The sequence below is a fragment of the Anticarsia gemmatalis genome, chromosome 17, assembly GCF_050436995.1.
Source record: "Anticarsia gemmatalis isolate Benzon Research Colony breed Stoneville strain chromosome 17, ilAntGemm2 primary, whole genome shotgun sequence".
Lineage (NCBI taxonomy): Eukaryota > Metazoa > Arthropoda > Insecta > Lepidoptera > Erebidae > Anticarsia > Anticarsia gemmatalis.
In genome coordinates, this window is record NC_134761.1 from 8,426,224 (window position 1) to 8,436,831 (window position 10,608).

At 36.8% G+C, this 10,608-nt stretch overlaps 4 protein-coding genes across 4 annotated transcripts; 3 read left to right on the top strand and 1 right to left on the bottom strand.

Annotated features, from left to right (window-relative positions):
- Positions 1 to 845: 845 nt before the first annotated feature.
- On the bottom strand, positions 846 to 1,522 carry LOC142979807 (small ribosomal subunit protein mS37). The gene has a single exon (XM_076124991.1). It carries the CDS (start codon positions 1,284 to 1,286, stop codon positions 912 to 914), a length of 375 nt encoding a protein of 124 aa, XP_075981106.1. The 5' UTR covers positions 1,287 to 1,522; the 3' UTR covers positions 846 to 911.
- Positions 1,523 to 4,267: 2,745 nt separating this feature from the next.
- LOC142979837 (uncharacterized) lies at positions 4,268 to 5,041 on the top strand. The gene is made up of 2 exons (XM_076125028.1): positions 4,268 to 4,360; positions 4,467 to 5,041. The coding sequence occupies exon 2, from the start codon at positions 4,477 to 4,479 to the stop codon at positions 4,972 to 4,974; it is 498 nt and encodes a 165-aa protein (XP_075981143.1). The 5' UTR covers positions 4,268 to 4,360; positions 4,467 to 4,476; the 3' UTR covers positions 4,975 to 5,041.
- Positions 5,042 to 5,495: 454 nt separating this feature from the next.
- On the top strand, positions 5,496 to 6,372 carry LOC142980034 (uncharacterized). The gene is made up of 2 exons (XM_076125304.1): positions 5,496 to 5,558; positions 5,641 to 6,372. The coding sequence occupies exon 2, from the start codon at positions 5,651 to 5,653 to the stop codon at positions 6,266 to 6,268; it is 618 nt and encodes a 205-aa protein (XP_075981419.1). The 5' UTR covers positions 5,496 to 5,558; positions 5,641 to 5,650; the 3' UTR covers positions 6,269 to 6,372.
- A 3,422-nt stretch (positions 6,373 to 9,794) lies between these two features.
- On the top strand, positions 9,795 to 10,608 carry LOC142979799 (uncharacterized). Its single transcript, XM_076124976.1, has 2 exons — positions 9,795 to 9,848; positions 9,956 to 10,608. The coding sequence occupies exon 2, from the start codon at positions 9,966 to 9,968 to the stop codon at positions 10,491 to 10,493; it is 528 nt and encodes a 175-aa protein (XP_075981091.1). The 5' UTR covers positions 9,795 to 9,848; positions 9,956 to 9,965; the 3' UTR covers positions 10,494 to 10,608.

The window sequence follows — 10,608 nt, forward strand, 5'->3', positions numbered from 1 at the left end:
TACTGGTAAATGGCAACGGTCTCACCCTCTATTACATAGGACCAAACATTGTGAATGGCGACATTGGTGTAGTATACATATAATAATTAGTAAGTTATGAGTTATAATACTGCTTACAATGACTTCTATCGCTTCTGTAAAGAAAGTAGCCAACTACTAAACTAACAAGCTATCATAACAATCAAATACCATACATTTGATCAGTAATTTAGCTGTGTAGGCATGACAGATAGTGTTACATGTTTGTAATTATATACTTACTTACTCCATTGGCTCAACGACCCAAAATGTGGCTTGGCCTCCGACACGAGAGAACGCCACATGTTGCCATGTTTGTAATTATATGGATTTGTGTAATAAAGAATATAATAAATAAGTTCAATAATATTGGGCATTGACAGCATGATAGAAAAGTTTATAGCAATACCTTGTTTGTAGAAAGGCCAATGCTAAGTTCAAGTAGGATCTAATCCAGGGAAGTTAATACCAATCTTCAGTTCTTTACTTCTCACTCCAACACCACAGAATTACAACTAGCCAGCGGTGAAAGTATCCAGCTAGTAGAAACCTAAAACTTACGATCCATACAAAGAGTAATTTTGGCAGCTAAAATGCATATGATATAATTTTGCATGTCAAAGATACCAACAAATTTTAGTTTTCAGAAATTAAGTAGGTCATTGAATTGTACAGGCCCTGCAGACCGACTTGTCTTGTCTTGATATTACATCTATGATAAATGAAATAAACATACTGTTGGTTTTTTTACTTAAATCTAGATGATAAAAGATGTTGACAATTGTTTATATCACTTATTGGTATAGGAGATACAAAGAAACACCAAATACAACATTAACTAGTTTTATTTCTAACATTAATTTATAAATACGGACTATTCACATTGTAATGCACTATTTTTTTGGCGGGAAGCTTTTCATTAGTTGATTGAGTTGTCTATGAGTGAGTTTTTTCTCTCCAGGCACTAGAATACCTTTCTTTCCTTGCTCCCTCTGAACAGATAGTTTCTTATTGTGTTCGTTGTAACAGCCCTGGAACGCGGCGACTTCTTTCAAACACTCTTGCTGGTCGAACTCGAATTTCTTAAAGCATGCAAACATTAGAGCCATTTCTTGCATACAAGCTGCTTCTTTAAGCTTGTCTCCTTTACCAGACACAGTTTTCTTCAACTCTAAAGGCAATAACATTTGAAATGGAACTGGCTCCTTCTGTGGTCTCCTCGCTTGCTTTTGGGTTGCACCCGCAAAAAGATTTGGATGGATTCTCATTTTTATTTTATTTGTGATAATAAATCAACAAAATAATGCTGAAATATCAACACAAAATCTATAAAATAAAATTAGAGAGGTTATAATCGCGTTCCGTATAAATTGTATTCTTTTAGGTTACTAAACTGTCACTTGACATACTTTGAGTGAGATAGTAATGTACAAATTGTAAAATGAGAAAAGAGATGCCCAAATTTAAATGCTAGATTCTTTGTCGTTGCGATACCAGAGAACGTCAGAACGCTATTAGTGACTGACATTTGTTTGACAGATCTTGACAGCCACCAGTCAGTTGACTTACAGCAGATCGTTTAGAAATAAGGACGATTGTGAGAATTAAACATTGTGTGAGTTAAAAGTTTTTAATGAATCTCAAGAACCAAAATAATATATACCTTTTAGTTATAAAATACAATGTAAGAAGAAAAACAGGCTTGGGCCTTTACCAACGTATTTTGTATGCTCCTTAGACTAAGGTATCCAGTCCGTCCGGCTTTTTTTATTTTTTACGACTTAAGTCTTGAATTGTGGGGAATACTACATTTAATCTACAAAATACATATAAACCTGAAACTACTTCTAAATATGAGATTAAGATATTAATATTTCTTCTTTTTTCAGCATGTAACACTAGGTATATGTATGAACATAAGTTTTCAAGCTTTAGAGATTTTTTAACCACTGCGCCACGAACGCTGAATAATGTTAAAATAATGTAGCGCACACCCATATTCATTGGATTAAGGAACTGCATACAAGTACTTAGTCAGATTAGATAAATTATTATTAGCATGTTGTTAATCCAATATTATGTATAAAATTTAAAATACTTGCTTACTGTATACACTTGTAATGTAGGTATATAAATAAAGAACAACTCTAATATGTATTTTTATTACCGAATGAATGTAACTAGGTAGGAACTATAAATAAGTAGTACGGGGATAGATAATTGTATTCCATAAATAGCTTCCGTATATGAGAGTAATTTTTTTTTAGCGTTAATGACTGATGCCCGGTTTCTGATGTACCGGTAGGCGGCAGATTATCAATTCAATAGCGTTTAAGCTGATATAAACAATATTTATGACGGTTTGAATATATTTATTTATTTATTTCAAACTTTATATACAGGGCTGTATAAAGGCGGACTTAATGCCAGGGGCATTTTCTGCCAGTCTACCTTGGGGTGATGCAGAGATTTTTATGAAGGTGTTAAAAAGAGGAAGGAGAGTGAGTTGAGAAAGGGTGTACAAATAAATAATAATATATAAACTACCGCTAAATGTGCTAAGATTACCTGGAGCAAAAATGCAGTTGCTTATTATTGAAAATGGGTGCTTCTACGCAGTAGCCGTTATGAAAAAATAATCTTTTCTAATCTATTTACGTATCATTACATACCATAAACATTTGTATTAAGGATTTCGAGACACGATAATTATTATTGGTAGGATTACTGTTTATCTTTCAATAAAAAAGCCGTAACAAAAGTAATCTTTTCAAGATTAACTATAAAATATAGGGAGTTAACATGATAATACGTAATCAAATAATACATTCTTATGATGACGTATTTGAAGGTAAAGGTATGGCAGAAATGTATGCAGATACATCAGAACGAGGAAAAAAATGAATATTGAACCTAACTGTAAGAATATATTTAGGTACTCGGCAAGCATAGTGTTTCTGGAGTAGCTTATTCTAGCTATTCTCTATGCTTATTTAGTTTGGTCTACAGGTCAGCTAATCGTCTTTAAAGCACTATCTGCGTAAGCTTTTTACCCATTAGAATGAATCGTCAGGATATAAGTTTAATTTCCACTAGCGGAATGCAGTGGATCCTGGATTGTACTTATTTCGTTGAGATTTAGGCTACTCTCAAAACATACGGTAATGTATAATTCGAAAGCTGGCTATCGAAGAGTTGTTCGTGCTTTCGATACTAGTTATCGAGACGCGAGATAATATTTAATCAACTGTCGTGGAACGCTAGACACAAGTGAAAAATATGACAAAGGATTACTTTATTAGTTACGTATATCCAGAAATATTCGGAACTACCGCATAAGCTCCTCAATAAAATTTTGCCGACGGCGTATAAACAAATTTCAAAATATTGTGAAATATCTAAAAAGTTATTTCTAAGTTTAGATTTGCATTCGGCGCGGCTGTACAAGTCGATTATCCCGGTTTTGGTTAGGTAATTACTAAACAAATGTTCCTGAATACGCCGCAAATATACTTAAATGAATACAGTTGATTAACGTGACATTACCTAGTACCTACTTAACTTTAGAAGTTTGGATAGTAGAAGGCCACTCATGAATAACAATTTAGATGCCTTCAGAGGCCGGTCACACTTTCATATGGTATTCTAGGGTTTTCATCTCAACAATGGATACTGCCTCTGTGGCGCAGCACCTTAGGTCGCCACGCCGCTATCTACGTCAGGAGGTCGAGAGTCTCCTATTTGTGCGATTCTCAAACAATTGTTTCAGATCTGGTTGTACTTTCTGACCGTTGTTTGTCCAAGTCAAGGCTTTAATGCAATAGAACAGCAGTGTCACCACACCTGGCCCTGCTGTAAGTGTGCTATGTTTAAGCCTTAAGAGATAATATTATTTAAATCATCATAATCATGAGACGGCAACAGTTTGGTAATCTTATCGACTCGTACACACCACCGGTACTAGTTATAATGATGATTTTACTAATAATAATAATTTACACCCTTCGATCCTGTAGGACTAACAGTCATGATTACTTCATGCTAAAACGGGATATAGCTTAGCTGCTTTAGGTAAGGTTACAGACAGATGCATAGACAGAGACGAATTTGCATTTATCAATACGAGATATGGATTTATTGAGGATTATCATGAATCGATGGGTAGATATCAAAATAATTAATGTCATACGGTATCATTGACTAAATAAAGGCTATAATAACAACCCAAATATAGTTTTTATAGTACCCAATTGTAAAAACCTAGCCCATCTTCTGATAATTTTTTGTATAAAACGTTTTTATTCAAAGAGAACATCATAGTCGTGATTAGCTCAGGCAAAAAGTAAGTATCTACTTATCTAGCTAACTTTAGCAAAAAGAAATGCATACAGACATAAAATTAGCAGGCAAGGCTATTGAACATCATTGTATGAACATTTTTTTTCCAGATCGATCAAAATGAAATTCTTCATTGCCATCGCCCTCTTTGTCGCCGTAGCGTCGGCCGACTTCACCAAGCCCACTCCTGTCTCCCAGGAGGAGGCTCAGCTTCAGGAGATCATCGCCGCCATCCAGAATCCTTCAACCAACCCCGCCACCGCCGCCGCTCTTGAACAGATGCTCCAGGACTTACTTGGAATCAAACCCGAAGCCGTTCTTGATGAGGAATCTAGCGTGGATATCGTTGACATAGTGGATAACTTCCCTGTGTTTGACTCAGTCGCTCCTGCTCCTGCTGCCACTCCCAGCTCTCCCCTAGTCCAGATCATCGTGAACGTCAACCAGGCCGCCGCCGCTGCGCCCAGCCCTGTAGACCCCGCCCCTATTGATGTCCCTCCGCGCCCCTTCCCCATCGACATCGTTGATGAAGTTGCTCCCGTCGACGTCGAACCAGTCGTTATTGCCACTCCCGTCATTCCCGCCCCCGCTGTAAACCTCCCCGACCCTCTGAACTAAAATAAAACTGCTGATTACCACGTCAGATGTGATATAATAAACTTTTGCAATAAAAAAAAAAATTAAATTATTTACTTTGATTATATTATTCCAAACGTGTTCCTGAAGAAAGTTTCTACGTTTTAAGTTTGTGACACATTTCACAACACCCTCGAAGATATATTCCAGGTTATGAAATCTTTGGCCATAAACGATGAAAGAAAATTAGAATACGTTTTTGAGGTGTTTTTTGAATCAGTCCGCATAAAACGCACGTTTAAATTACATTATCCAGCATTTTACAGAATAAAATCAATTCATGTTTGTGATGTACGTACATATATCCAAGAATATCATTATGATAGATCATGAAACTTTATAATACATATTTCATCAAAGTTTGGACGCATAATTGGTGCAATTAAAATACATTAAAATTATTGTAGTCTGCACTTAGAACGAAGGTTGTCAAATCCAACATTTCGCACAATCATGTAGATAATGTTTTTGCAAATCCCTGTAAAGTACTATACTTAGATAATTGTCAGTATAAATTGTTCGCAAAAATTAAGGATAGCATAGTCGTGCTCAGTACAGACCAAAAAGTAAGTGTTCAAACTTCTTTCTAAGCCTCTTATAACTCTGAAATTTTGTTTTATTTGGTGTTAATAAATAAAAACTTTTCAGATCAACAAAGATGAAATACTTCATTGCCATCGCTCTTTTGGTCGCCGTAGCTTCGGCTGGCTTGATCAAACCCGACCCCGTCGTCGTGGTTGACAAACCCTCTGGTGACTTCGTGGACATCACCCCTGTTCTGGACTCCGAGGCTCCTTCTGGCGACTTCGTGGACATCTTCCCTGTCCTGGACTCCGAGGCTCCCTCTGGAGACTTTGTGGACATCTTCCCTGTCCTGGACTCCGAGGCTCCTTCTGGTGACTTCGTAGACATCTTCCCTGTCCTGGACTCCGTCGCTCCCTCTGAAGACTTCGTGGACGTCATGCCCGTTCTTGACTCCGTCGCTCCTGCTGCTGCCTCCAGCTCTCCTCTGGTCCAGATCATCGTGAACGTCAACCAGGCCGCCGCCGCCCCCGGCCCCGTCGTCGTCCCCTCCCCCGTTGACGTCGACGCACCCCTCGAAATCGTCGACAACTTCCCCGTGTTCGACCCCGTCATCGTTGACAACTTCCCCGTCTTCGACACCGTCAGCCCCGTTCAGGTCGTCGACGCCGCTCCCGTCGCCGTTGAGCCCGTCAACATCGGCACCCCCGTCATCCCCGCCCCCGCTGTCAACCTCCCCGAGACCCTGAACTAAGGAGTAATATTAAACTTAAAAGGTGTAATATATCTCCGGAAAAAGTTGCCCGAATGAAAAATGTAATAGGATAAGCAGCAAAATAAAATACTTTAAAAAATAAATATGTTTTTATTGTCATCATCAACCATTGGCTCGATGGTTGAATGAACACCTGTAACAGTAGCACGATCTACACTCGGTAATATCGTAAAATTTATATAACACATGACCATAAGGCATGACACTTGTGCGACCCAATAGTAAACAGTTTTTCAGAAAAATCCCTGACAATTACTCTGTCGTCGGTAGCCAGAGGCAGAAAATTCGAATCAATAGGGACCACATTGAGCACAATTTGTAGTGTTATACTATGATAGTTAAAGATACTAATGCTTATTTTTTGTTTAATTCTTCTGGAGTTTCCTGACATATTGCTCTTGGCTTTGCCCTTCTTTCTGAAGGCGGATTAACTATAACTTTGAAAATCTAGTATGATTAATGATACAATGAAGAGTAAAATATTTGTAAAAAGTATTTCTCTAAATGAATAATTTATAACCAAATGCACTTCTTGAGTCATAAACTACCAGCATTAGTAGTCTCTTATATTTGAATCGCTCCTAAAACGCCTTAAATTTCTTCTTGTTCTGACTAGCAAATGATAGTGATAGTGATCAAACCTTTGGCGACGTAATGAACTCATTTCATCCCGAAAGGTTTTTTTATAGGTGTTCAAGGGACCTAGGGTGAAATGGGACTTGGCTAGTCATATTATCCCTATCATAGAAAAGTGGGTCCATATTTTCACCAATTGGGTATCAGACACTTGCTCTGTAGCGGCACAGTCTAATTAGGAATAGATGGAACATGTATGTAAATTGTCTGGGCCCGTTCCTTTCTACTTATTCCTTAAAATGTTGTGTGTATATTTTATTGTATTTACTATGTAAATCTGATAAATAAATGACATATTGGTTTGACGATATTTTAAAGTTTGGTTCTTAAAGTTCTGACATACATGGCGAAAATGTCTAATGTTTATTTTGTAATCTAAAGACCGTATTAAAGAATGGTCTTGGTCATGAAAAATACCATATTGAGAATTCTAATCGCTAACATTAAAACGTAAGCGTCGGTTATGTGGAGCCAAGCAATTCTAGATTAAACTCAGAAAATGATAATGTTGTTTTAAATTGTTCAGAAATTGTACATCTAAATAATTCTAGCCGCATACGAGTATGATCAAGTATACAGGATGGGAAAAATATTTCAGAAACCTTAATTCACTTGAAGGAATGAAGAATACTTTATTTTTTGAGAATAACATGCATTCAAAGATTTTGATATTCTAGCATTACATTTAACTGGACTTATTATTTGCGCCTAAGTAGGTAAGTTTAGCTCAAAGTTAGGTAGGTAGCATTTCCATCTCGCTAAAAGAAATCATTTGAGTCGTTAGGTGTCTTATCAGAAGCTCTAGTTAGTGAGTCTGTCTATTACAATAACTAATAAAGAGTAGTTGATTGGGTAAACGAATAAAAATAACTACGTTAAAAAAACGGTTTCCAAACTAAAAAGAAAAAAAATAAAGATTGAATATTATACATAAACTACCTACTAGTTATATATGCTATTTAGTAAAAGGTTTGAAGTCAGTGCCGAGTCAATTTAAAACACCTCCTGCTTTTGGAAGTCGGTTTAAATCGACAAAATGTACTCTAAAAAAATTTATGCAAAATACTCCTGAAAATTGAAATTAAACTTATTTCTCGCTGAAACACTCTATAAATACTAAGTGGTGACGTCACCAAGTCGTATTTTAATACTAAAACGTGTTTTTGATATTTCATAAAAAGTAGCTAATTTTATTGATCGTCAACTACTGTTATAATGATAAGATATAAAGAAAACGGCTGGGAATGATTATGGAAGTGCTAAGTCATCGCAGAACGTAAAACAGTCACTGTCTCAGATGGAAACGTAGCCAGAAACTATGATACCCATAAAAAAGCCATAGCTTAGACTATCTTCTTTCACCCAGCGCTATAAGTTGGTAAAGAACAATGGGCAACATGTATCGGCGTTGCCCCCGTTTGCCAAAAATAGTGTTAACGCGACCTCGAACTTTCTAACTGCTTGACTTTGATCCTTACTTTGAGTCTGGTCTTGGACTGAAACGCGACTGAAAATTAAAGGTTAGGATAAACTTTTAATGTTACGTGTGCAAGTAAAATCGTTAATTCTATAAGGTTATAAAAATAAATAAATAATCGTACACACTTTAATTTAAGTTCATATGTTTTCTGCTCTTTCATTGGTGTCTATGGTTGGGACGTATTGACCATAAACATATTTTGTTTTTATAATTTTTCACACTTTTTTATTAATCATTTTCTACCAATAACTCCGTTTACACTTTTTTATTTACTCGTCTTATACCATCACATATGGCCCATTGCCCACGCCCACTATTAAGGGCTTCTCGTCATCCTTAATAGCGTTGAAGCTCGCCAAGGCACCGGTTTCGACAGTATGGACTTGAATATATAGATGCCACAGGATCATTCTCTTTGCCTATGTTGATAACAAGCCCAAAACCTTATAAGACAACATTGAATAGAAAGCGTAAGCGAACATAGAACTAAAAATATGATGTCCGAAGCTATCATTATTGAATTAAGTAATCCTGTAAGATTAATTAGTTTGGGATCATAATAGTCTATTCAGATAAGCCACTCTTTAAAAATACTTTGATATTTTAAAAACAACATGTGACAAATGCATGTTTGATGCAACCTCTTATCCTATTGAGTAGTAAAGCGTCTTTCCAAATAAAAAACAACCACACAATCAAATTCAAACCAAACCAACTACTTATTTGAAAATACTTTTACTATTTGTTCGAGTTGGAAGTAAAATGAAACACATAACATCATATTCAAGGAACCACTTTTAATCATATTTATCAATCAATTTAGTCAATGTTACAGTAATTAATAAAATGTGAGTATAGACGGTAGAGCTTATGTGAAAATTTGACCGCAGGCGTTACAAAATACCTCCGAACACTTTGTTGTCCATTGTACACGTGTAGTCTTCGTTATTATAAAAAGATGGCCTAGAAATACTCACTGGCAAGATGCACCATTCGCATGGGTGCCATATTTCAATTAGTAGAAATTGAGTAATCGAAACGAATGAGGAGTTATAAGATATATCATTGCTCACAATATTAAATCAGTTCAATTAAGCAGATTTTAAAAAAGACAATCTGTGTGGACTTTTAAATAAATCAGATCGGAATCGGTAAAATATAGGTACACCTAAAAGTATCAATTATAAAATGGAATATAATGTTTTTGGAAAACTTGATCGAAGACTGTTTGAAAACGTGTGAACAACTATAAATAGAGATAAAAACTAATTGATTGTCATATCAAAGCCTGAATGAATGTGAAGATCCCACCATAATGCACTATCTTTTAGATAATATTTTGGAAAAACCCTATCTTGGCTTCTATGTCTTCTTGATAATTTGCCGTATAAATAGTAGACAAAAACCAAGAAGCTCATAGTCGTGTTCAGTACAGACCAAAAAGTAAGTACCCAAAGAAATTATTTCCAAACCTTTAATAACTCTGTGAATTTATTTGTGTATTTTCTTAAATGTTGAAGTGACATTTATTTATTACAAATTCTTTTCAGATCAATTAAAATGAAATTATTCATTGCCATCACCCTTTTGGTCGCCGTAGCTTCGGCCGACTTCATCAAGCCCACTCCTGTCTCCCAGGAGGAGGCTCAGCTTCAGGAGATCATCGCCGCCATCCAGAACCCTTCAACCAACCCCGCCACCGTCGCCGCTCTTGAACAGATGCTCCAGGACTTACTTGGAATCAAACCCGAACCCGTTCTTGATGAGGAATCTAGCGTAGATATTGTTGACATTGTCGACATCTTCCCTGTGTTTGACACCGTTGCACCTTCTGAAGACTTTGTCGACATCACTCCTGTTCTTGACTCTGTCGCGCCCGCGTCCAGCGCTCCTCTGGTCCAAATCATCTTGAACATCAACCAGGCCGAGTTTAGTCCCGGCCCCATCGTCGCTCCCTCTCCTGTTGACATTGTTGACGACTTCCCCGTCTTCGACATCTCGTCCCCTCCCTTTCAACCTATTGTCGTCGGTACCCTACCCCCCCTCTACCCCGACCCCGACATCAACGCCTCCGAAATCCTCAACTAATGAGTGCTAAACGAAATACCTCGTCATAATGTTTTCTGGACAATTTGATTCGCAAGAACATCCAAAAGGAAAAGCAAAAACGTAATTATTGTGAAATATAATATTGAAAGCAAAA